The sequence below is a fragment of the Pseudonaja textilis genome, chromosome 14 (assembly GCF_049901715.1).
Source record: "Pseudonaja textilis isolate UNSWEBS1 chromosome 14, rPseTex1.2, whole genome shotgun sequence".
NCBI lineage: Eukaryota > Metazoa > Chordata > Lepidosauria > Squamata > Elapidae > Pseudonaja > Pseudonaja textilis.
In genome coordinates, this window is record NC_142003.1 from 69,030 (window position 1) to 94,673 (window position 25,644).

At 50.4% G+C, this 25,644-nt stretch overlaps 3 protein-coding genes across 5 annotated transcripts; 1 reads left to right on the top strand and 2 right to left on the bottom strand.

Moving 5' to 3' along the window:
* Positions 1 to 23: 23 nt before the first annotated feature.
* On the bottom strand, positions 24 to 7,796 carry TRAP1 (TNF receptor associated protein 1). Of its 2 annotated transcripts, none has more exons than XM_026704557.2 (17): positions 7,490 to 7,796; positions 7,204 to 7,286; positions 6,976 to 7,116; positions 6,409 to 6,480; positions 5,467 to 5,627; positions 4,982 to 5,091; positions 4,090 to 4,163; positions 3,589 to 3,744; positions 3,309 to 3,429; positions 3,144 to 3,213; positions 2,552 to 2,699; positions 2,191 to 2,376; positions 1,753 to 1,891; positions 1,397 to 1,482; positions 756 to 901; positions 573 to 645; positions 24 to 252 (listed from the first exon to the last, which is right to left on the bottom strand). In XM_026704557.2, exons 1-17 carry the CDS (start codon positions 7,755 to 7,757, stop codon positions 151 to 153), a joined length of 2,136 nt encoding a protein of 711 aa, XP_026560342.1. In that variant the 5' UTR covers positions 7,758 to 7,796; the 3' UTR covers positions 24 to 150. The 2 variants fall into 2 exon arrangements, with proteins under 2 accessions (XP_026560342.1, XP_026560341.1); XM_026704556.2 differs by having other exon boundaries at positions 7,204 to 7,289.
* A 59-nt stretch (positions 7,797 to 7,855) lies between these two features.
* On the top strand, positions 7,856 to 15,211 carry FAM234A (family with sequence similarity 234 member A). The gene is made up of 11 exons (XM_026704560.2): positions 7,856 to 8,157; positions 8,246 to 8,377; positions 8,450 to 8,629; positions 9,522 to 9,652; positions 10,918 to 11,050; positions 11,142 to 11,283; positions 11,524 to 11,664; positions 11,925 to 12,003; positions 12,185 to 12,337; positions 14,127 to 14,235; positions 14,313 to 15,211. Exons 1-11 carry the CDS (start codon positions 7,896 to 7,898, stop codon positions 14,522 to 14,524), a joined length of 1,674 nt encoding a protein of 557 aa, XP_026560345.1. The 5' UTR covers positions 7,856 to 7,895; the 3' UTR covers positions 14,525 to 15,211.
* A 4,001-nt stretch (positions 15,212 to 19,212) lies between these two features.
* Positions 19,213 to 25,582, bottom strand: RGS11 (regulator of G protein signaling 11). Of its 2 annotated transcripts, XM_026704548.2 has the most exons (17): positions 25,249 to 25,582; positions 25,070 to 25,166; positions 24,731 to 24,781; positions 24,372 to 24,478; positions 24,100 to 24,151; positions 23,947 to 24,005; positions 23,676 to 23,752; positions 23,509 to 23,590; positions 22,897 to 22,965; positions 22,252 to 22,275; positions 21,847 to 21,908; positions 21,454 to 21,567; positions 20,492 to 20,607; positions 20,282 to 20,369; positions 19,943 to 20,081; positions 19,674 to 19,756; positions 19,213 to 19,590 (listed from the first exon to the last, which is right to left on the bottom strand). In XM_026704548.2, exons 1-17 carry the CDS (start codon positions 25,309 to 25,311, stop codon positions 19,464 to 19,466), a joined length of 1,410 nt encoding a protein of 469 aa, XP_026560333.1. In that variant the 5' UTR covers positions 25,312 to 25,582; the 3' UTR covers positions 19,213 to 19,463. The 2 variants fall into 2 exon arrangements, with proteins under 2 accessions (XP_026560333.1, XP_087768881.1); XM_087912755.1 differs by lacking the exon at positions 22,897 to 22,965 and having other exon boundaries at positions 25,249 to 25,396.
* Positions 25,583 to 25,644: the final 62 nt, after the last annotated feature.

A 25,644-nucleotide genomic window follows, 5' to 3' on the forward strand; every position in this document is an offset into this window, starting at 1 on the left:
CGTAAAGAAGCAGGAGCCGTGCAGGGTTTTCATTGAGTATTTTATCCGAGACGATGCACAACCATCTCTTGCAGCAGGCCGCCCCATCTGCGACCCCAGGCAGAGAAGGCAGCCCCAGGAGGCCGTGGAGCTTCTGGCACAGGGGCCCGTTCAGTGCTTCTCCAGGGCCCGGGCAAGCAGCTCGTTCAGCCGGTTCACCATTGGCCGGGCGTCTTCGCTCAGTCCTGCCGTTATCATGGCATTGTCATAGATCTGCAGCCAAAGGAGGAGGAAGCAGAGAGGAGGCATGCAGATTCTCCTTAGCTGAATCAGCCTGCAATACTGCATTCTAATTACTGTGCTACCAGGACTCATATATGTCAAAAGGAATGTGGTTGCACCACTTGTTTAAGCTTCCTCTCTGTTCTTGTAAGCGGGGAGGGCGGGAGGGAAAAAATAAAATAGGGATGGTAGTAACTTGCCAAATTCCCAAGTTATCTACCAGCCCTAGAATGGTGTCTTCCTGATGATGCCCTGAGAAAAAGTCAAGGTGGTTCAGAGCTTTACTTTGTCCAGCAGTCGATGCAACTCACCTGGTCAAGCAGCATTTGGGCCAGGTCAGGCTGGTCAATTCGTAACTGGTTGAGTTTCTTGACTAGTGTGTGTCTAGTGAAGAAAGTGACAGAGTAAGAGCTGCAGGCCAGGAAGGAGAAGACCCTTCCCTAAGAGATACCTTCAAAATTGGCCTGAGTCCCCAGGTGACTTCTTCCCCATACCCGGCATTGATCTCCAGCGTGGGTTGCAGGATTTGGGCTCGCTCTTCACTGGTCTTTGCCAGCTGCTGCATGCGCAGGAAGTGGCGGGCAGCACCCATCTCCAACACTGTGATCATGGCTGGATGTGAATCCAGACGTGGAGTCACCTGTAGGTAACAACACCTTTGGACATGCTCTGCACCCCAGAAACTGCCAAGCTCACACAAACAACTTCTTCCCTTAGCCTGCTGACTCTCGGCTGACTCACTCCTCCCCTTGCCCTTGTGGCATTTCACATGTTGCTGCAGAAGTAACTGATCATGACCACCAGCAGAAATGTCCATTAAGCCCAGGATTCAGTGATCTGAAATGGGGAGGGAGCTCAAGTAGGACTCAGCAGGTAAGACTCCACCTGCAAGGAGTGCTTGAAGCAGCCAGGGAAAGAGGATGGCTGGCTGCTATGGGTGTGTGCACCAAGGGCAGCACTGGGCAGGAGGGGCTGTCCAGGGATGCACCCCGTCTCCACACTCCTCATCTCATTGGGGTTATGTGCTATGGGAAACGCAGCTGAAGTCCAGGCTCCCTAGGATGACACAGCCCCGGGGGCTCTACAGCTCCCACCACCACCTCATCCACCGAGCATGGCCTCCCTCATCCCTTACTTTGACAGCAGCGACCCGTGAGCCAAGGGCATTCCTCATCCAGGCCAGGAGATCCTCCACTGCTTGGGAGCTCAGGCGGTTTTCAGCTGCAATGGGAGGATTGAAACAGCATTTTGAGGAGAGAATCAGAGTTCTTTCCAGTCATTCCCTTTCCATCTCTAAAGGGATCTAACAAGCTTTTCCTTGATCTTTCTACAAGTAACTGATAGAAACTCTTCCTTACTCTCTAAACACACCCATCAAAATCACAGGCTGACTGACGGCACAAGAATGTATTTTCTTCACCAGAGCACAAGGCAATCGTTTCTGGCCAACGCAGGCCCCATTGATCAGAAATGGTCCCGTTAGGCACCTACCTGAGTGACTTTCCTCAAACTTCTCCTCCTTATAGTGGTCAACAGCAATATCTGTCTCTACTGAGATCAGTTTCTTCTTGTCAAACTCTCGTAGGTGCAGAAGAGTCAGCTCATCAAACTGCTTATAGCAGAAGAGCACCTGTGGCCCAGAGAGGGGTGGTGTACGGTCACTTAGTTAAGATTATATACTTATCTTTGATCCCTTGGGAAACTCCCAACCACTGAGCCATCACTAAGTCTCCAGCAATCTTAAAACCCCATTCCCACCATTTACAACAAGTTGGTAGAGAGCTTCCTGCAGAATGAAGCTGATGCAACAACAGCATCATATTCTGCTCCAGGTGGGAAACATCACAAATCAAGCACCACTACCGCTACATCCTCCCCGGAACTCACCTTCGCTCTTCTTATCTCCAGCCTCTGAATGTCTTTGCTCACCTCAACATTTTTCTTTTTTGTTGCTTCATAGTATGGAGAGTGCTCAGCCAAGTTGCGAGTGGGAACACATAGATAATAGATGTTTCTACTGCCAGCTGGCATACGGCTAGCATATTCTGAGAGGCTGGTTAACTGGCCTGGAGGTAGCACCGAGGACTCGTAACGCAACAGCTTTGCTACTTCCTCCTAAGAGGAAAGTTTTGGCAGTAATGAGGGAAAGGAAGGTAGGTGTGCTTGCCTACCCTTCCCTCCACGACTAGCTCCAACTGGCCTCTCTTATGTAGGGCCCTAATTATCAAAGGAAAGGAACCATGACAGAGGGCTTCAGAGGCATGGGAGCCTCCTTGGCCACTCACAATACCTTGGCTTCCTGCTCAGCCAGCATGACAATTCCCTCACGGATAAACAATCCGTAGTCCTCAAAGAATGTGGCGTATTTCTCAGGGTCCTTCTTACTCTGGTCAACGAAGAACTTGATCAGCCTCCGTTGCAAAACCTCTCTGAGCTTTCTACACAAGAAGATCAAACAATAATGCATTAATTAGCAAGAGAAGAAATGTATCAAGAGGATATGACCTTCTGCAAAGCCAAAACTGGCAGTAACTTGTGAGGCACTACTTCTCCACAACTTATGCCTGATTTGATCCAAACCATCCCAACATACCAGGAGTTCAGACTGCAATGGAGGGAGGTCAGCTGAATTGTTAAGTGGCATCATAGTATGGCTGGGTTCTCTTTTGAAAGCTGGTGGCCCCCTTCTGTACTTGCTTAGAATGACAAAACATCAAACAGACTCCCAGATAAGCAGATACTACTACAATTTTTATATCAACAATGCTAGGACACCACCTTCAAAAATATTAGTTCTTCAGGTTACAGCCATGATGAGCAGGTTCCAGAGAAGCCACATGTCACTGCCCACCAACACCATTTGAACCAAGCTTTTTCCTCACCTGACAAGGATACTCTCTTGAAGTAGTTCTCGACTGAGATTCAAGGGGATATCCTCACTGTCCACAACCCCTGCAAGGAGGTAAATAAAGAGATAGGCTGTGCTTTGCAACAGTCCTGGCAATTTACAGGCTCCTCCTCCTCCTAAACAGGGGTCTTCTGACTACCTTTCAGGAAACGTAACCATTTGGGTAAAATCTCAGTAGCCTTGGTCATGATCAGGACCTTACGACTATAGAGGGCAACACTGGAGCCTTGCTCCTGGCTCACATCAAACATGGAAGGTTTCTAGGAAAGTATGAAAGAGAAGAACAGGTGGAAATCAGAGTTGCACTGCAAAGACCATCCTCCTGAGGTGAAGTGAGATCCTGTTACAATCTCCTCCCATGTCAGTTTTAGATTTGAGACCAGCCAAACGAGGCAAGGCTGCCCATCCTTCCCACTCACCACCCCCGGCACGTAAAATATGCTGCGGATGTTGAGAGGTGCATCAGTCTTGTAATGCAGGGTGTAGCGAGGCTCATCATATGCGTGGGCAATGAAGTGGTAGAACTCCGTGTGCTGCCAATCTCCAACCTCCTTGGGCTCCATCATCCAAAGGGCCTGAGCAGAGAGAAGACATCCTTAGTTGAAGCCAGCCACATGCCCAAAGCAGGAGCCCCAATGAAGGAGAAAAGGGCAAGTTTCCACGAACATCATAGCAGCATTTTGCAGATGGAGCTGGTGCCAGCAGTAATTTTTATCAATCCCCAAAACCACAGGAGATCCAAATAACCATAGGGAACAATTAAGTGTTTCCATAGTACATGGGTGGCAAGGTAGAAAAGGGCAGCTGGCATTTCCTCCACAGAGATCATCTAGAGATGCCAGAGGATTGTGTGACGTCTACTTGCTAATATGCCATTTAGTTCGAGTCCAGCTCCAAGGACCACCCAGTATCTCCTCTACCTTCAAGGTGTTGACACGTTGCCCGTTCAGATAGAGGGGGAAGCTGATGAAGTTGCTATACTTTGTGATGATGTCTAGAAAGGGAACAAAGACAGGCTGAAAACTCTGCCAACTTCCTCTGCACTCCCAGTAGGGATCTTCATCCAACCAATATGTAACTGGGACTAGGCGCTAATCTCAGGCAGCCACTATACAGACAGGGTAGAGTTGCAAAAGAAATTCAGAACTACAGAATAGGACCACCTAATATATTACTACTTAATGAACTTTTTCCTGAACCAATTTGATTCTGAAACCCACTCTAAGTATTGCAATCAAGCTACCAAGCTACCAATCAAGCTACCATGGCTGGGCACCATCTCCAAAAATATTCCTTCCAGTCATCTTCAGAAGCGTTACTTGGAGGGTCTGGAATACGCTCCCGCAGAAGCTACCCAGGGCTACACCAAAGGAATGGACAATTTTTTAAAAAAATAAACACGTCCTATCAAATGGCAAGGGATACACAGGACATTTTGAAAGCATTTTGCAAAGCATCTATTACAGCTATTATTCCTTAGTCCGCCAAGCTAAGGAGGACGTTTCCCCCCAAATTTGGAAGCAACTTGCCATATATGAAAGTACTTTACAAAGAGTTATGCCATTAATCCTTCCACTCTAGCAAGGACTCCTTGGATTAGATGTGGCTCTGTGACCAGGATATGGGCAGAAGAGAGCTTCCCCCAACATTTGCAGAGACCAAAGCCTTACCCCTTCAAAACAGGTTTGGACAGGCCACTCAGTTCTGCTTTTTCCCCCCAAGTCAGACTCTGCATCTCATCCACTGGTCTGAGACATGGAACTGGTCTCCATTCATAGATAAGAAAGAAAGATCCCTTCTGCCATTACTCACCTTTGACTCGCTCCTCACTGGCAAACTCCTTGCAATCTTCCTTTATGTGGAGAATTATTTTAGTTCCAACCTGAACTCCAGAAGCTTCTGAAATTTCGAACGTCCCATAACTAGAGTTAGAAAAGCAAATCAGAGGAAAGAAGCAAACTACCAACAAATATGAACCCACTGACTAAGTGTTATCCCACACGCAGTAATCAGTACATAGCTGACTCCCATCCTAATGCAAAAATTGCAAGACCAAGTCTCCCTGGTGAAAAGTAATATAGCACTCATTATCTGAGCACAACTTCTGCAGAAGCATCAGAAATGTTTTGCAAAGAATTGGGCATCTCTTCTGCTCAGCTCTTCTAAATTTGTCTTCATTCTTGGATTCCAATCAGGGAGGCAGGTAGAATCCAAAGCCCCTCAATTTTCCAGCAAAGCTTAGAACATTTCATAAAGTGCTTTTAACTATTCAGCTGCAGCCTCTGCCACATCCTTACCCGTCTGAACGCCAGCAATAACCAAGGCTATCTGGCTCTGCTGATTTGGAGAAAACTTCCACTTGATTAGCCACCATAAAGACTGAATAGAAGCCCACTCCAAATTGGCCAATAATCTTATTGCTGGTCTCTGTTTGCCTCTTCAGTGTATCCAGAAAGGCCTGTAGATACAACATAAGGCAGGCTAAGTGCATGAAGCAAGAACCAGCTGGTCTGCCTCACCTTGTTACCGCCTCTGCTTGCAAAGCATCAAATGCCATTCGGATTCTTGAGAGTACACAGCCAGCATACCACCTGGGCATTCTTTCCCAGAACTATTATTGGAATATCATTACAGAAAATGTCAGTCTATGTATTTTGTAAATAAAAATTACGAGAGCCATTTTGGTGTAGCAGTTAAGGCATCAGACTAGAAACTGGAAGACTAATCGAGTTCCTGTCCCGCCTTAGACATAAAACCAGCTTGCTAACCTTGGGCTAGTCTCTTTCTCACAGTCCTAGGAAGTTGGCATTGGCAAGCCACTTTTGAAAATCTTGCCTAGAAAACTACAGGGACTTGTCCAGGCAGTTTCTGAGAATCAGACATGTTTTAAACTGAAGGAAAAATGAATCAATATGCATATCACTCACACCAATATGCAAGTAAGTTTACTATTTATTTTTGTTATTCTACAGAGTCTCATTACCTGAATAGAGAGCTTTATAAACCTAGTTAATACGTGGGAATGTGCAAAACAAAGTCAATTACTCCCAGACAAGCAATATAAATGTTCTTTAAAATGTTTAAAATGCAAAACAATCCAACAACAAAGCTAAAACTAAGCATATTTTATTCAACAAACATGAGAAATTTTATGAAAACAAAGACTCTGTTTGCTCTTCAAAGGTACATGAGAATGCAAAGCCACGGCAACAGGATTAGAGCCCCCCTTTTCATCTTACCTTGGAGCCAGATCTCGCAATGGTTCCTAAATTGGACAGAAGTTCTTCATAGTTCATCCCAATTCCAGTGTCCTGCAAGCAACAGAAAAGGTGTCCCTTGCAAATCCAGCACTGCACTTTGGGATGTGTGAGAAGACACAGGCTCCTTTTCTGCCCTTCTCCACCCCCTTTCCACATATGATACAAGAATCATGATTAACTCACAGCACTGCTTCTGATATTTTGCCCTGACAGCTATGGTCTAAATATTAGCGCAGTGCAGAAAAGGCAGAAGCAAATCCTCCTTCCCACGCCATAAAACCCATGTCGCTTAAGTCAAGCTCAACATTCAGCATAGCTGCAGTACTAAATTATAAACACTTTCCCTTCTGGGAAAACTTTCAAGGCATTCCAATTCCCTTCCCAGCTTCTTTCTGGGACAAGCAAGGCTAGATTCTCCTGGAATCAACCTCACTGGGCTCTACTTACCAAGCAAATTTCAGCTAACCCTTGAAAACAGAGAACTCACTGAATAGCAAGAGGAATGTGTTGCTTTTATACATTATGCAGAAAAATAGGTCCTCCTACCTGGATGGCAACCAGGCACTTTTCCTTGTCTGTCTCCAGATCAATCCTGAGTTCTGGCAAGACACTTCCTTCAGAGACCAGTTTGTGGCGCAGCTTCTCCAGAGCATCACTACTGTTGGAGATCAGCTCCCGGATGAATACCTGTCAAAAAGTCAAAGAGCAGCTAAGCTCTGCAGAGCGAGGGGACGTCCTAAACCCATGTTATTGGCTTCACCCTGGAAGGCTTACCTCCTGCTCAGAGTAGAGGGAGCGGGCCACGATGTCCAAAAGTTTCTGGGTTTCGGCCTGGAACTCGTGCTTCGAGGCAGAACCTGCTAAAACAAGCTCAGGGTTGACAGGAGGGCTCGTTGATGCTAATCGGCATGAGTGCTGATGGCGTTACCTACTTTGGGTAACGAAACGTCTGCAAGAAACCACCGGGCTCAGAGAGCACCAAGGAGCCCTCAAGGGGAAGAACAGGAGCTCCTCCCGACTTCTTAGCGAGGAGAATTAGCCCGGCCGGCGGGAGACTTACCTGGGACGATCTCGGGCCTACTAGGCGACCGGGGGGGCGCCTCTTTGTCGTCCCGAGCAGCGCGGCTGCTGCACGAGCGCCGCCAAGCCCAACCGGGCAGGCCGGGGGAGGGAGGCGGCCTCGCCGCAGAGAGCAGCCTAGGCGGGGCTCGGCGGGCGCGGGCTGCGGCACTGTGCTCACGCGCCGCGCGGAGGACCGGTAGGGAGGTGCGGCGGCGACAGCCCGCCAACAGCAGCAGCACTGGCGGAGACAGTCTCCCCAGCCCCATGGCCACGGCACGAGCTCCGGCGCTTCCGGCGCTGGCGGGACGTCACACCCGGCGAGGGCGCGCTACTGACGTCACGACCGCAGGGGGCGGGCCCGTCCGGCGCCGCGTCCGCTGAAGTGGCGTTCGGCTGGCTGGCCGATGGCGCGCCCGGAGGGGGAGGCGGAGATCCACCCGCTCAAGGCCCGAGAGGCGCCGGCCTCGCCGGGGAGCGGGGCTCGGGACGCCGAGAAGGAGGCGGGCGGCGGTGCGCAGCCTGGGCGTCTCTCGCAGTGGCGCACCGCGGCCTTCTTCCTCTCGCTCTACCTTTGCCTCGGCGTGGCCTTCGCCTTCTCCTTCGTCATCCCCTGCCCGGTCAGGCCCGCCTCGCGGACGGCCTGGAGCAGGGTCTACGACGACGCCGGTGAGGGGGGCGGGCGGGCGGGCGGGCGGGCTGGGCTCCCGAGGCCGCGCGAGCCCCGGCCTCACCCACCTGGCCCCCTCTCTCGCAGCTGCGTACGCCTTCCTGGCCGCGGGGGACGCCGACCGGGACCGAGTGCAAGACCTCCTCGTGGCCTTCCAGGCCGGCCCCGGCAGCCGGAACGCCAGCGGTGCCGACCAGGAGGGCTCTTGCTCAGAAGGAGGTAATAAGGGGGGCGTCGGGGCCGGGGGCGCGGCGCGGTTGGGGTGATCGATCCGTCCCTCCCTCTTCGCAGGCTTCGCCGCTCCCTGCGCCTTCGTGGCGGCGCATTCGGGCACCAACGGCAGCACGCTATGGGAAAGGCCGGTGGCCCAGGAGCTGCTCCTGATGGACTGCTCGGTGGAGCACGGCGGGTCTCCGGCCTGCCTTCTCGTGGGGAACCCGGCTTCCCTCACCCTCCTCGACCTGGAAACAGGTACCTTCCTTCTTTTGAGCCAGCCAGCCGCCTCGGGAAGATGCATCCGTTTTGGGGCAAAGAGACGCCCAGAAGGAAGGGCTGTAAAAGCGCCAATGCATTGGCCCTGTGGGCCTTTGTGCCATAGGAGGGTGCTCCAACAAGCGGAGTATGGATTTCTTCCTGCTTAAATGGTGGGGACAGTTAGTGTGACTTTCGAAGCAGAGTTTAGCAGCCGTTGGTAGTTGACAGGTGTGGGTTAATTCTGCTCTGGGACATACTCTGGTCTGATCCCACGTGGGGCTTCGTAGATCAGACAGGACGACGTCCTAGCGAAACGGAATCCTGCTGTAACTCTTTGCAGAAGCATTTGGAAATTTGGCATCCAGGGAAATCTTGGCTCCCCTGGTGGCAAGGATTTTGTCCCTTCTTCAGCTGCCAAGACTCGTGAGTCTGCTGTTTCCTCCTTGCACTTTTCTTCTATCCTTAGAAATATTGATGAAGTGAAAACAGAAAAATGAGCCTGGTTCCCCTTGTGGTGAGCAAGTGGAACAAATGAACAAGTGTGATGTTTCTTCTTTGCTTAGAAGCTGCATTTCTTCAAGATACTGCTGAAAGGTTTTTCAGCCCATCTTTGAAAAAGATGTTTAGGAGAACAGTTGGTAAAACTCTTAGGTTTCTGGACACCTGTATGTGGGGAGTGGGTGACATGGGAATTCCCAGTTTTGGTGGTGTGAATGCCAGAGTTTAGATGCCATATGTGAAGTCATGTGTTGCAGTAGACTTGTTCAGTGATTAACTGAAATAAATGCTCAGGATGAATTCCAGAGTCAAAAGCCACTACATTGGAAAGGCGGGCATCTTACTTGTCAAGGCTTCAGAATCAGCACTACCTACTCTGTTTTTTTCCTAGGCCAAACTCGGTGGAATGAGGCAGTCAGTTTTGGGGCTAACTCTACAGTCTTGAGTCCCTTACTGAAGATTCCTGATATCGACAAAGACGGTGTGCCTGATTTCTTGGTCTTTGCTGCCGCAGGACAGGAGGTAAGAATTGCTGAAGCAATAGGATCCTCCTCCCTATTGCAGAAGAATTGGCCACATTCACAGCAGCATGGGGGCTCGGAGCCTTAAAAATATGCTACATCATTTCTGCACTGCAGCACTCAAAATTAATTGGATGACCTGTGTTATAAACTAGTGAGCCCTTTGTTTGCCTGCTCTGTAATTTCACAGTCTTCCACGTATTAAGCCATCATGTATTCCTGTACCTGTCTTATTCTATCCCTTTGGGGTTTTTATAAACTTTTACATAGAAACTTTCTGTTTTAGTATCTTCCAGCTTTTCCAAACATTTAACATTTGTGCCGTTTCTGAATCTTAAGAATCCTGGGCAGTAGGCTTGAAATACAGTTGTTGGGAGCCAGTGATAACAAGGAGCTCTTGCCATCTAATTTCAGCCTCTGGGTTTCCCAGCTGCACCCAGTTTACCCTGTCAGATACAGCGTGCTGCAGTAAAGGGCCTGGGGTCTCAGTATTCTTCAGCTCAGTGTTTCAATCGGCAGCAGCTGGTTGGAGAAATGGCCACCAATAACTGCTTTCCATAGCAGGAGTGATCAGGGGAAGGAATGGGAGCAAAGGATTGCATCATTCCCTTTGTTCTGTCTTTTTCCTCATCCTTAAAGATCCATAAATCTTTAACAATTAAAAGTATTAGTGGGGTGGGGGATTATTAATTCCGGTTGACTGAAAGGGGTTGTCAGGCATTTATGGGAGGAGCCAATGCCATTGTGGAAGAATTCAGAGTGGGGTGTCCCACTATCGAGCCACTTGGAAGGTCAGCAGGGAGCAGCAGGCACAACAGACCTTCTCTCAGTCCCAAGAGTCATTTTCTTTCCCCAAGCTTTGAGCACAAGTTGTGTTGATACTGAAAAGTATCTTGTCTATAAAACTCCAGCTTACACTCAACTTGGGAGCTGTGATGGCACAGTGGTTAGAATGCGGACTGCAGGCTAATTCTGCTGGCTGCCAGCAGTTCAAGCCTCACTGGCTCAAGGTTGACTCAGCTTTCATCCTTCCGAGGTTGGTAAAATGAGGACCCAGATTGTTGAGGGACACTCTGCTGACTCTGAAAAACTGCTTAGAGAAGGCTGTAGAGTGGTGTATAAGTGCTGTTGCTGTTAATACCGTGAACAATTATGATCTAGTTCCATTTTTTAAGGTTCCGTGCTTTTTGCTAACCCTTTTGAAGGTAACATGAATGCCAGAGTTCTGCTTAGGCTGAACTATCCTGGCTTCGGTTTTCTCTGCAGATTAAGAGCTGCTTCTATTCAGGAACATTTGGCACGCAAATGAAATTCAGCGGAAGTCTGCATTTGCCAGGACTGATTGGGCACCTCTTGCACGTCACCAAGAGTGGAGCCCATTACATCCTGTTCTACACGGGTGGGTCCTGTACGTCCAAGGGCGAGGAAGGAGGGCAGCTGGACACCTGCCCTTCCGCCTGCTTCATTTAGACCTTTCTTTCTCGCTTTAGCAAAGGCTCTTTTTGCCTACTCGCTGAAGGAGCTCTATCACATGGCTGTGGGCCCAGCAAGCGCAGCCCTTGCCAGCCTGAAGGAAGATGCAGAGTGGGAGATGGCGATGCGTCACAAGGCCCGACAGGTGCCCCTTGCCAGGTATCTGTGCTGGAATCCCTCCTGACCTAAGACCTGCAGAAGCCCTTTGCTCTTCTATATTCCCTGCCAACCCCTTTACTAATGGAAAGCAGAGGACCCTTGGATCTGCTGCCATGCAGAGCAGAGGCTTGTAAGTGGCTGCAGCACCAAGGTTTGACCTGCACTGCTGCCCTGAAGTCTTGGAAGAAGAGGTGAATGATCTCTGACGAGGAATAACAGGAGTTTTTTATTCCCTGTTAGCTCTGGAGATATTCAATACGTGACAAAGATGTCAGAGAAATCGGGGAGCCATATTTTGGTTGCAAGATCAGCTATGTTGGAGCTGGTGAATGGACAGCAGCTGAGTTCATTGTGGGTTGTTGGTATGCCACACATCTTGAGGTAATGCCAGTATTAGGAATGTTGTCTGCACAAGAGGGCCTTGTGTGAATGCTTAATACTCTCCTGAGTTTCAGGGAGAAAGAGAGGGCTTTGCTACCTGTTTCTGGTATTCCCTGGATAGGCCACCTCTTGACAGGATGAGTGGCACTCAGATCAGATGAATGAATGAATACATAAGCAAGTTGAACCTGGGATAGGGAAAGAAGGGCGAAAAGCCAGAGATGCCACCAGTTGATCGTCATCTTGTGTCCTGCTTGCAGGGAGCCTGTTCTCGGAGCCTTTGGTCCTGATGAGGTTGCCGTGGCCATTGAAAGCAGAGTCTCACATGAAACAAAAAAGGTTTGCAAGGGGCCCTGTGTGGTGTGGGGAGGGGGTGTAAGACGCAGATCTTTTGGTTTCTTTGGAAGTACCAATTGTACAGTTGTATCTACTTAAGCCAAGGGAGCTGGAGATGTGTGGTTGCCATGAAAATACACGCACACAGCCCAGCTGTCCTTTCAAGTCGCCGTTTACCCTGTAGGTTACAATTGTGGAGGGCAGCTCTGGCGTCATCAAGTGGGAAGTGGAGCTGCGTTCAGAAATGCAGAGTCCCAAGCCAGCCACTCTTGCAACTGCTGATCGCAGATCCTTCTTCCTCTTTTGGGGCCTCTACCAGGACGAAAAAAATGAAACGGTGAGTAGGAAATGATGTGTAACAGATGGAAATGAAGTGGGGCTGCCCACCAGGAGCCTTGCAGAGCAGTAGCAAATCCGAAGCTGCACTCTGACCAGCACTGGGAGTGGAGGAAGGCCTTACCAGCTCCATGTCGTCTTGTGGGATTTTCCTTTGGGTTCAGCTTCCTCCAGAAAGCTCTGGGAAGAATCTGTATGGGTAGTGCTCGAGTCTTGATTGTGCAGTATGGTGATTAAGCAAGACACCCACAAGACTGCCTCACTCAACAACCACAATCCCAGTTCTTCTTTTTGGTCATTAAGCAGCCACCCAGCAGGGCCATAAGGTGGGGGAGACCTTGAGCGGTCCACTGGCAGGTGGAAACCGCCAGTGGGTTAAAGGCCTTGGTAGGCCAGACCCATCAGCCTGCCCCGTCCTATGCCCCCACTCTCCCTTTTGCACACAGTTAGAAAGCTAGCAAAAGAGAGGCGGCGGCTGCCGCCTAGGAAGATTGCCTTCGCTAGCTTTTCAGATGCGCCTCACACTGGTTGGATGCACCTATGGGTAGGGGAAGAGAAAGTTTAATTTGGTTTAGTTTAGTTTATTGTCATTGCACCTCGTACAACAAAATCAAACACCATCTTCAGTGCACATCATGACTGTGAAAATAAACACAAACACACATCCTTCACACTCCATACATTGAACTGAAAACCCGCAACACTGCACTATATAGTAGATTTCAAAAGAGCTACTACCCTGGGATAGAAGCTGTTTTTCAGCCTATTTGTGCTTGTTTTTAATATTCTGTACCGTCTGCCAGATGGTAATAAAAAGGGTTCCCAGGATGAGATGGATCTTTGAGAATGTTTTGAACTTTAAGGCAGCAGGAGTTATAAAGTTCTTCCAAAGCGGGGAAAGGGCAACCAATGATCTTCTGGGCAATGATGTTAACTCTCTGGAGTGCTTTCCTATCTGCCCCTGTGCAATTGGCAAACCATACACAGGTGCCGTAAGTTAAGATGCTCTCTCTGGTGCAGCGGTAGAAGGTCACCAGCAGTTTTCCATTCAGTTGTTGCTTCCTGAGAAGTCCCATGTAGTATAATCTCTGCTGGGCCCTTTTGACCAGGGCTGCAATGTGGACACCCCAGATCAGGTCCTCTTTTAGGGTAACACCCAGAAACTTAAAACTGGCCACTTGCTCCACTCGGTCTTCATTGATAAACAAGGGCTGGATGTCTGATCTGTTCTTTCTATAGTCCACTATAAGCTCCTTGGTCTTATTGGTGTTGAGGACCAAGTTATTGTCTCCACACCACGAAAGCAACCGGTCCACCTCATCTCAGTAGGCAGACTCATCCCCCCTCCCTGGAGATGAGTCCCACCACTCTTGCATCATCTGCAAATTTAGCAATAGTATTACTAGCGTGAGTGGGAAAGCAAGTGGATCTGGATGTGGCAGGGCAGTGGAATTGCAGCACTCCCATGAGCATAAAGGCTGGCATGCTGCCAAGTGCCCAAATTTTGACCACGGGGCTGCTACAGAGGTGAGAATGTCAGGTAGGGGCCACGGGTCCTTTTGTTTAGCATTGTCAATGTTGGTCACTGGACGAAAAGTTGACTCCTTGTAGTAAAGGCAGCCCTGGAGTTGTCCGTCTGTAGTGGGTGCAGCAAATGGAGTAATTAGGTGGCCTTTATTGTTCAGGGGGTCTTCACCAAAGGATCACGGGAGCGTGGCAGCTCCTGGGCATAAATAGACCAACCCATCTGTTCCTGGTGGGGCCCTGGCCCTCTCACTCTTCTCCTCCAGGGATCTTGGCATGGAAGTCGGCAGCAGCGGCTGTACCTATTCCATCCCTCCCTGCCTGCTGTCCTCTTGGAGCTGAGCAACAGCACTGAGCCCATAGTGGCCTTTGAAGGTAAGTGGATGCTCCAGCTGTTAGCCAAATTGCCCGGCCGTTGGGGGCTCCGGCTACACTTCCCCTTTTGGTTCTAGGGTTGCTTTTTGAGCGAAACCGCCATGCCTGTTACGTGCTGCTGGCAGGCCCCCAGGTTGGCAGCTCCCGTGGGAGAGTGGTGCTCTCAAAGCGGAAGCTGAAGGAAGATATTTTCAGCAGTCATGTGATCTGGCTCAACCAGATGCCCCAAGACACCGATCAGAATGTCCGGGACTATTTCCATCGGATGAGATTCCGTACTTTTGGGTGAGGAGTACAACCTCAAAGACTTTCAAACCTTAAGCTCACCAGGGAGAAGAGTAAACCACACTTGGCTCCTAGAACAGTTTGGCTAGGACTTGGATCCCGTTCCCTGGATTGTGCAGAGAGGCACCAGATTAAACAGCGTGGGGGAGGGGGGGACACAACGACACACACGCATTTTGCCTCCTTTGACCACCAGGGGCATCCATGTCCCAGAGGAGAAAGATCCTGGAGATGGTGCAACTGGGGTGGGGCAATTCTAACAGATGGGTGCCTGGCCATCTGGCTCCTCTTACTCATCCTTCCCACTGGAACAGTGGACTCTGTGCAGCTTGGCTGTATAACTGCGCCAGCCCCAGAAGTGCCTTGGTCCTCTCAGAGTCATAGCTGGCTTGGATCCTATGACCTCCCAGAAGAATCTGCAGAGGAACTTCATTGGCCTTGGCCACCTCTGTTCCCAAAGTGATGCAACTGGGCTGATCTCCAGCTCATAGGCACCGAGCCATGCAGGTTGGCTTTGCCAGGGACCGGGGCATCCAATTCGTCTGCCTCCTTTTTTCTGTGCTGTGTCCAAGCCTCAGGTGTGGCTTTTTCTATCACACTTCAAAGGTGGGCCTGCTTTGCAGAGCTGGAGTTCATTTATCTGACCTGCCCCAGATAATTTCAATTTCAATAAATTCAGCTTTGGCCACAATGTTTGAAATGTCATTTGTTCTCTGTGCTTCTCCCTGTACCTGTAAGAGCTAGGAACAGCCCAGGAACACTAGAGTAGGAATTGGGACAAACTGGATTTCCTGATTGGGTGACGGGGCAATGAGCAGGACGTTTCCGTGCCATGCCTAGCAAGATTGGTTACGGCTGAGCAGAAGGGAGGGGTTGATGTGGCATACACAAGGTTCTGCATCCCATCTCTCCAGGAAGTTGAGGCAGTCACTGAGTGGTGCTTTTGAGGAAGCCATCAAGGCTCCATTTGGTCCTTTCGTTCCCAATTCTGAGGACGTGGCAGGAGAGGAAGGGGGCTCTCCCTTTAGAGTGCTTTCCTGTCTCTTCTCTGCCAGATGTGATAAATTGTATGCCTTTTGGGGAGAGACTCTACTATAGTCAGTTGGGTCCTCAGGATCTTTGGCCACAAAGGTAGCCCACACATTATTGCTTTTTGGTCTGACCTGCTCTGTTCTGCTGCTGCTGCTGCTGCTGCTGCTGCTGCTGCTGCTGCTGCTGCTGCTGCTGCTGCTGCTGCTGGTTGCAAGAGATGCTGTTTTGCTTTCATAACTTTTGGGTGGGCAGGGGAGCTTTGACTTAATTCAACCCCAGCATAATCTTTTCTGATGGGGAAGCAGCTTAAGCATTCCCAGCTTCCTTCTTAGGCTCTGCTCTTGATTTATTCCCCTGCCTCTCATGGCTTCAGGCTAAAACTAGCCTCTCACAATTATTTACTAGGGAAGGCCATTTAATCATGTCAGCAAGTAGAGCTGTTGCCAGCCAAGAAGCTGCTCTAATGCATATCTGTGGAGATCCCCTGTGGAGGCTCCTTCCCTGCTTGAAGCCACTGAAGCCAATTGAGCTGAAGGGGGAAACCAGGCTCACAATTTAACTCACTTAGCCTCCATCTGGCCTTCCCCTTGCTACTTGCAAGTGCTCTTTGGCCTTAAGTTGGGCAAAGGCGGTTAATGTAGCCAACATCTCTATCCTGAGAAATCTGACTCAGTTTCCCAAAAATATGCACCTAGCTTCAAAGCTGCAGTTTAAGAGCAGGAGAAAGACTTTCTTGTATTAGTTGTTTTTTTCTAGAGGGAAATGTTCTCACATTGGGTTTGTTGGTGTATAAATCCAGGTTTTACCGTAATGGCCAGTTCTGCTTATTTTTGGCAGATTCATGGTGAAGATATTCCAAGTGTGTAGGGTATAGGCCTCCTTGCAGAATTTAACCTTTGGAGGAAGCCCACCCACTTAATCAGGTATATAGTAACCTCTTGCATGGATACAGGACTATGCCTTTACCCCATCTGGAACAATCAGATCATATATCTCTGTTCTTGATTCCATCATACAGACCTCTTGTCACAACAGAACCGGACCATCAATTAGAGAAATACAAGTGTGGCCAGTGGGTGCATCTGAGCAACTTCGAGATTGCTTTAGCAGCACTGAATGGACACTGTTTGAGGATGACAATATTGATAGTTACACCTCAACAGTACTATTTTATATCAAAAGCTACATTGATGTTGTCACTACCACCAGACAAGTACAGGTGTTTTCTAACAACAAGCCCTGGATAAATAGAGACTTGTGTCTTTTATTAAAGAGCTGGAAATGCTGCTTTCCATTCTGGTGATGTGCTACAGTACAGTGAGGCAAGAGCTAAATTGAAAAAGGACATCAGGGATGCTAAAGCTACATTCAGATGGAGGATTGAACATTAATTTGGGAGTTCAGACTCTCATTGGGTATGGCAAGGTCTCTGACAAATTATAGGGCAGAGTAACAAAAATAGTTTGTCTAGCAGTTGTGATTCTTTGGCTGAGCAGCTAAATCAATTCTTCAGCCATTTTGAGATGGAAACAGGAATGACTATCATTTTAGCATCTACCACTGATAGTACACCACTAACATCTACTATCAATTGACAACTACCTGCAGATTTCTGATGTGAGATGTGCTTTCCAGAATATTAACACCCGGAAGGCAGCTGGGCCAGATGGGCGAGTTGTTGGGGACTGCGCTGCAGAGTTAGCTGGAGTTCACGGACATTTTCAATCTATCCCTATAGCAGTGCTCTATCCCTACCTGCCTGAAGACATCCTATTATAGTGCTAGGCCCTAAGCAGACAGTAGTGGTGTCTCTTAATGATTATAGACCAGTAGCTGTAACATCTGTTGCCATGAAATGTTTTGAGAGACTGGTGTTGAACTACACTGAGGCTAGTCTTCCATCTACTTTGGACCTATGCCAATTTGCATATAAGAGTAACAGATCTGATGATGCTACGTCTATTGTTGTCTATATTGAATCATTTGGAACAACAGGGAACATATACAAGGCTGTACTTGTGGATTATCGTTCTGCCTTTAACACCATTCTACCCAACAGGTTGTCAGTAAGGATGGGATCTCCACATTCTTCTACTCTGATACTAAGCACAGGAGCCCCCCAGGGTTATCTACTAAGCCCCTTCCTTTATTCTTTGTACACAGATGAATACACCCCATTGTATAACACCAACGCAGTTATCAAATTTGCAAATGACACGACAGTGTTGGGGCTCATTAATAAGAACAATGAGTCTGCTTATAGAAAGGAAGTACAAGGGCTGACACTGTGGTGTAAAGAAAATAATCTTACACTTAATACCAAAAAAAAAATGAAAAACTTATCATTGACTTCAGGAGGAAGAGATGTGCATTTACCATTGTACATAAATGGTGAGGAGGTGGAGAGGGGTGGTAGTTTTAAATTTCTAGGCACTTATATCTTGGAGGACTGTGAATGCTAACATGCTTGTGAAGAAGGCACAGAAGAGGCTGTACTTCTGAGAATGCTCAGAAGATAAATCTATCTCAGCATCTACTTCTGTCCTAACGCAACACAGTGAGAGTGTCCTGACTTACAGCATCATTGCATGGGATGGGAGCAGCTCTGTAGCGGACAAAAAAGGCTCTACAGAGAATCATTAAAACTGCCCAGAATATCATCAGGCTCCAGCTATCAGCCCTGGACGACATCTTCACATCTCGCTGTTTGAGGAAGTTGCACAACATTCTCAGAGACTCTTCCCATCCTGCTTACAATCTTTATGAACTGTTGCCTTCTGGCAGAAGATACAGAACAATTAAAACTTAGACCACACATTTTCTGAACAGTTTTTATCCTAGAGCTATAATGGCACTTAATGAACTAAGGACCACCATCAGTGAGCTGTGGGACACTATTACTTGGTCTGTTGTGTGGATGCTTGTGTGCTTTTAGGGGCTGGGGAATTTTGGCGGGTGGGGGTGTGTGTTTGGTCTGGTCTCTGGGTGTTATGTGAATTTCATCGTATGTATACTGTGTATACATGTACAATGGCAATAAAGAATTCAATTCAATTAAACCCCTAAGGAATACACAACTCCCAGCACTCCACCTTGATTCTATTCAGCCTGGTCTCCCTGCTTATGCAGGAACAACAACTATGAAATTGTCTGAATATTTCAATGCATTCACAGAATCCTAGATAGGACCATCTGCAAGGTGACTTGGGTGGATCTTCCTCAAAGAGGTGCAGAAAGTGGTCACTGTTTGTTTCAGCATCAGTCCAGGTTGCCTTTGGCCTGGGATAAAGCCTGTGAGGGTAGCATTCTGGCAGCCATTTGGAAGCTGGGAAAACAGGCTGCTCAGCTAATCTGCTTAAGTACAGAGGAGTACAGAAGGGCATTATCTCCTCCAGCTCATCCGGCCTTGCATAATGCTAGGCAAATTAGCCACCAAAGCTGTGGAGGTCCCCTGCATACCAGCATTGGGCATGCTGCTCCACTAGGTGCTCTTAACTAATAGCCGAGTAGGAGCTAGCTGGGCAGAATCGACAAAAGCAGGTCTGTTGGTCATACTGAGAAGCAGCACATGAATGAGCCACACACACATACCAGATAGATTCGGGGGAGGGTATTGCTGATGCTAGACTGGCCCCCCATACCCAGTGAGATGACAGCAGCCTGGGTCAACAAGGGCACTTTATTGTGGATGGGATATTCCATGGAAGAGGCAGGAGTGCTGCCAGCCTTGCTCAAAGAGGGCAGAGGCTTGGCTGCACTGAAGGCTAAGCCAGAAAAGGGGGAGAATAGCTAGCGGCGGTCTTGTCCAGGTGAGTCAGGGAGAGGCCTACATCTTGATGCCTGCTGGGGTGGGGGCGAGAGGCCTGCAGCATCCAGGAAACAAGTGTTTTGGGTGAGGGGAAGGATTCCCCTTACCCTTGCTCCTGGGGCCCCGCCTGGCTCTCCTCTTCAGGTCTCACTTCATGGGCCCCAGGAGGGGTTGGACAGGCAGGGCTTGTGCCAGAGTGTCGTGGCTGCTTCCGCATGAATGGGAATGCCCTGCCAGGAGGCAAAACGGGTCCATCAGCAATGGATCTCGACTCCCTGTCTAGGAGAGCTTCCTCCAAGGTTGACCCACTCACCGCTTCTTGGTCTCTTGTGGCACAAGGGCCTCAGCAAGCAGCTTCTTGTAAAGTTCAGACTTCAGAAAGCGTGGGTAGGAGTCCTGGTGGCAGAGAGGGAGCAATTTAGAGAGATTCTCCAGCCCAAGAGCAGAAGAAGCAGCATCAGTCTGCTCTTGCTGCTGGTCTGGTCAGTCGGGCCTTGAGATGAGTAGCACACGCACACGCACATGCACACACACAGAATCAAAGTGCTACTTCTCTCCCTGATTGTCTGGTAGCTTCAGGACCTTTTTCATCAGCATGTAGATGTGCATCTCAGCATCGTCCATCACGTAGCGGTGAGGGGTCTTGATGCCCTTCAAGGTGCGTTCCATAGTCTTGCTGTCAAGGTTCACCCAGCGAGTGGCAGTGGGTGCTAGAAACTCCCTGGATGAGGAACAATAGAGGAGTGATCATGCAGGTTGAAAAGCAAAGCCTCAGGTCTGGGCACCAGATGAGATTGAGGGAAAGGGAAAGACACACACAAGCCCCAGAAGCAAGGCAGCACCATGGCCATCCCCTGCTCCCCAAGTGGAGCACAACCTCAGCCCACTCTCCTCCCTGCTCCAGGGGAGAAAGCCACCTACTGATAGATGGAGTCCACAGCTTCTGCAATGTGGGCCTCTTCCCCCAGGCGTAACTCTTCACAAGCCTCCCAAAACATCAGGTTCTCAGCTGCGTGGGAGAGAAGGCAGGTCCCCAGTTGATCAAGCAGGAAGCAGGGCAGAGCCTTGCTGGCTTCCTAGGAGCGTGATGGACCCTCCTCTCCTTTTCCCTCCAGCATAGCAAGTGCTCACCACTGAACTCTGTCTTGAGAAACTCCAGGAGTTGGTCTCGGCCCAAGATGTCGCCCATCAGCTCACTGAAGCCAAAGCTCCAACGCTCCACCCGCAGCTTGGTGGGAATTGTGACCCTGCAAGGCAAAAGGATCTCAGACAGAGTTGCTGTGCAATTGGGGGCTTCCTCCTGGCTTGAGATGGCAGCTGTAGCTGGGAAAGCCATTTACACAAATACAATTTATGTGCCAATTGTACCCATTCCGGGCCTGGGAAGCCTTGCTCACTGCAGGTCACATCCGGGTTGGACAATTGCAGTGTACTCTACAAGGGGCTGCCCTTGAAGATAATCCAGAAATTAGAGTTGCTGCAGAATTCTTGCAAAGTTTGGGGTACCTTTTAGCTCAGCTAAGTTATACCATTGAGCTGCACTGGTTCCCAGTTTCATTCCGAGTGTAATTCAAGGTGCTGGTTATCACCCTATATCACACAAGCTCAAGCTAACTGCTGCTCCCTAAGGATATCTGCCTTCCGCCCCAGGTCAGACAGTGGGCACACTCCCAACAGCCACCATCCAACTGTGGAGTGCCCAGGGCTACAACCTTTTTATTCCGATGCCTGCGGGAACAGCTGGCTCTGAACAGCTTTCCAGAAACTTGGGAGGGGGAGGGACTGCTTGTTCTCAAGGGGAGGGTGTTCCACAAAACAGGGGCACTATGGAAAAGGCATTCTTCCTAGGCCGAACCAGATGGCCGTCTTTGAGGAAGGGACCTGGAGTGTGCCCACTGTCTGACCTGTGAGGCAGGCAGATATCCTTAGGGAGCATTTTTCTTCTATGTTTGTTGGAATGTTTTTATCGTTGTTAGCAACCCAAAGTCTCTCACAAAGTGGGTGGCATATAAATATTATCAATAAATAAAAACAGCTGAGCACCAATAGCAAATACCTCCTACTTGGGAAAGCTAGGCACACCAATCTCTTACCGGGGAGCATTCATGGCCCAGTATGTGATGTCATCAGTGATCCAGGGATTGCTAGGGAGGCAGCCAGAGATGATGGGGTCGTGGGACATATGCTGCTCATTGAACTTGAGATATCTGCAAAAGACAGTGGAGGTGGGGAGAGGACAGGAGAGCTCCCTCTCACTGCTCCAAATACATGGAGGGGACAAGCAGCAGCCAAGGTGCCCCAGTAGGGGAAAACTTCCCAAAACTGAGAAAAAGTTAGAACGGGACATACAGAGGCATTCAGAAATAAACTCTGTTGTTTGGTATTCTTGATTGGTACTGGTCACCGGGGAGAGAGGAGAACAGAACACCTGCTGCTAAAATTCTGAGAACAAGGCTGAAATTGGTGGCCACAGGCTCTCCACTCACCCTTGCAGGCAAAGGGAGGACTTGATGCGCATCCTACCCAGGGCAGCGCAGTAATAACGGATCTGCAACCAAGGACAGAGAATGCCAAAGAACTTGTGCCACCAACTGCTACCTTTCATCGCCACACCCAGGTGGGGAGGAGCCCTGAGGAAGGCTGCCTTGAACAGTGTGTGTGTATGTGTGTGTGTGCATGTATGTGTGTACACACATTTTCAAATGTTTGAAAGTATCTATCTCCTATCAAGAGCCTCTTGCCTGTTCTTTCCCACCTCCTGTCCCCTTAGAGTCCACCCCTCCCCTGTGCAGGAGGAGGTCAGACCTTGTTCCCCTTTGGAGCTTGGACTCCTGTGGGCCTCCAACCTCTGCTTTTCACCCACTGCTACAAATGTGCATGCACACACTCACCTGCTGTTTGTAGTGGTCCATGTTCTTCAGTGAAAAAGAAAAGAGCAAAACTCATTAGCCACACCAGCTGGAAGCTCCCTTGCAGTCATCCACAGTTTTTGTCCATTGCTTGTACTGATTCAGCACCCGACTTGTTTGCTGCTCAGAGAACATGAAACGTCTCTGCTACTTCTAAATGACCATTTGAGAACCTTTGGAGTGCCCTCACTGGCCCAGAGAGTTTCCTGCCTTTCTCTGAAAACCCCATTTTGCAAGTTGGTGCTGAGACTTAGAAATTGTGGGGGGAAGAAGCCCATACAGCCCACAAACAAGAGTGCAGACCTTGGTGGTCAAGAGGAAGGATTCAAGTGCCAGGAAATGGACAAGGTAAGGGGAGATCACAAGCCAAACCCTCAGAGAAGGAGCAAGGACCCCCAAAGAATCCCAACGCCATAGCCTTTGGCAGGGATGTTGACTGGGCAGGAGGCAGCCATGATTAAGGCGACAATAGCATCCCATTAAGGGGACCCAAGCAAGGAATGGACCACAGGCCAGGGGGTCTTTCTCCCTCCTTCCCCAGAAAGCAAGAAAGGCCAGCTCAGTCGCTCTCCAGCCACCCCAGCAAGAAAGCTCCTCGTACATACAAAGATACCCACATGCACTTACCAACTGCGTAGGCGTGAGGGAGTGGCCCCTTAGCTCTGGCCTCTGACCCCTTGCATCCAAGACTCCCCCCTGTAGGTTAAGCAGAACAAAGGCTGGCTGGCTTGCCATTCTCTTGCCCAGGGAACCCTTCCTGGAGCACCCCCAATCTGCAATTCTGCGACTCATTCACAGGGGGAGATTGGTCATCCCTGAAGACAGAAGCTGCATCACTTGATCCCTGACCTAAAGGCAGGGCAATGCAAATGCCCAATATTTCCCCCCTTTCCCTACCAAAGTACAGACCTTGCTACAAGCCCCATTCTACATTCAGGCTAGAGGCAGAAGGCAGCATTCATCTGTCACAGGTAAAGGGAAGCTTTGTGGGCAATGGAAAAACACCTGGTGTGTAAATGAGCCATGGAAGGTTCATTTCCAGGCACAGTTTAGAGACGGATCTTCAGCAGTTGAGGGGTAACATCAACTATTTGGCTGCAAGTGCTGGGCTCAAGAGACTCAAAGCACAAAGAGAGCCAAGGAGTCCAATGCAAATCCTGACTGCTCTTCCGCTGATGCCCTGGCTCAGAACCAAAGTGGTCGTGCAAGTGCACCCAGCTCTCTCCTCTTCCCGCTCACCGAGGGCCTGTTGACAATCCAATAGGCCTGTTCTTGGAACTCAATGACAATCCGGTCAGCCCTCCTCCGCTGTTTAGCTGCCCTGTGGAAAAGCAAGGGTTTCATCAGAGCCGTTGCCTCCCTGCTCCCCAGTCCCAAAGGGGCAGACCTTGTTCCTGCAAGCTCACCGGAGCTGTTCCCGAGCCTGCATCACCACGAAGTCCCAAATGTGATTGATCCTCTTGCACAGTTGCTTATAATCCTCCTACAGAAGATGGCCCACCCCATCACACGAGAGAGTCAGTGCTCTCCTCACAGCTCTGGAGAGAAAGGGGAGAAAAGGGGCTCCATGCACCCAGGGGAAGGACAGAGGCTGCCTGGGGATCTCCTTCATTCAGTCTTCCAAACAGTCACACTCCGTAGTCCTCGGGGACTAGCCTAAGCCCCAGGCACCCTTACCTTCTCAAGCTCCCAGAGTTCACCTTGCTTGCGGATATTTTTCTTTGCCAAATAGATGGCTGTAACAGGAAACCGTGACCTCAGGCATGCCGCAGCTGTAGGAGTGCCCAAAGGCTCCCCTGCTACTGGGGATAGAGCCACTGCCATACTCACCATAATCAAGGTCGGTAGCCAGCCACTGGGTGCTCATCCAGAAATAGGGGGTCTGTAGGCCACAGAGGCAGAGGCTCAGTTCAGCTGCCCTGGGGCAGAAGCAGGAGGCCTCTTTCTGCTTGAGAGAGCCAAGCTCTTCTCAATAGCTCCTCCAAGGCCTTTTGGAGGCTAAGAGGAAAGATCCTTCCAAGCCAACTACCCATCCATCCCTTTTAGTGACATAGCCAATTCCATGCCAGGTCTCAGAGAGGTTCTGGTTCACCCTAACCTACCTGGAACCTGTAGGGAGTCTCATTCCTTCGCAAGACCAGAGTGTGAGGATCCTTCAGAGAATAGATGTAGCCATGCTTCACAAGCAGATTTCCCAGATGCAAGGATTCTAGAGGAGGGAAAGGGGGTGGGGGTGAGAGTGCTGGCTGGACAGCTGGAGGGGTGCGTGACTGAGGCAGGGCAGCCTTTCCAGACAACCAAGACTCCTGCAGAGAAAAGCCACCTTCCTCCCTGGGCCAGGCTAGATGGGATGTTTGCTTGCCCCTAGCTAGGTTTCCCAGCCACAGAGGCAAAATCAAGGAGAGGGGGCAGGAGGGGAAGAGGCCTGCCAGCCGCACCAAGCCCAGCCCAGGTAGCTCACCTTCCTCCCAGATGTTGTATTTCTGGATGAGCCACTCCACAATGTCACTCCCTAAAAAGGAGAGAGAGGCCTGGATGGAGGGCGCTGGTGCAGCAAAGAGGAGTCCACTGCCAGCCAGACTGCACCCGAGGGGCTGAAGACCCTCAGGAGGACGACCCCGCCCAGAGCGCCAGCCGAGGAACAGGCCTTTCTCCCCGCGGTCTCCCCCCCAAGAGCCTCCCCCGCCCGGGTGCTTTCGCCTCGGGAACCGCCCAAGAGGGAGCCGCGGGACCCTTCTGCGAACGCCGACCCGGAGGCGGCGGCTAGAGGCCGGGAGCCCGGGAACAGAGCGGCACTCACCGGTCACGGCGTGCGGGATGATGCAGAGCAGCAGCCGCTGATTCCGCACCGGGACCCCCAGATCCGGGTCTTGCATGCCGATCACGACGCGCTCCATCTACGGGGGAGGCATCCATAGCGGCTCAGCGCTGGGCCCTGGTTCGACAGTGGGCCGGCCGCCCCACCCCACCCCACCTCACCTTGGCGAGGCAGGGCAGCTGGCGGCGGGGGGCACTCCCCGGGCGGAGAGCGCTGATGGTCATGGAGGCGGCGACGCGGGCGCTTAAGCGCTTCTGCAAGCGGCGGGCACTCCAGGCGCCGCGGCGAGCCTCTGTGCTGGCATCTGCCTGCCGGCCGGCCACTCCCTGGAGTCCCAGGGCCTCCGCGCTCGCTCCAGCAAACCAACGCGCGCGCTCTGCGGCGGCTCGCAGCTCGCCGCCGATGCCAGGCGGGCTCCCGGGGGACTCCCAGCAGGAGGCCGAAGCAGCGAGGAGGGCTGCTGCGCGCACCTGCCTCGCCCAAGCGGGGCCGGCAAAGGGCCGCGAGTCAGCGCAGGAGGGCCGGCCCCGGTCGCTCCCCCCTCCCTCCCCTGCCCG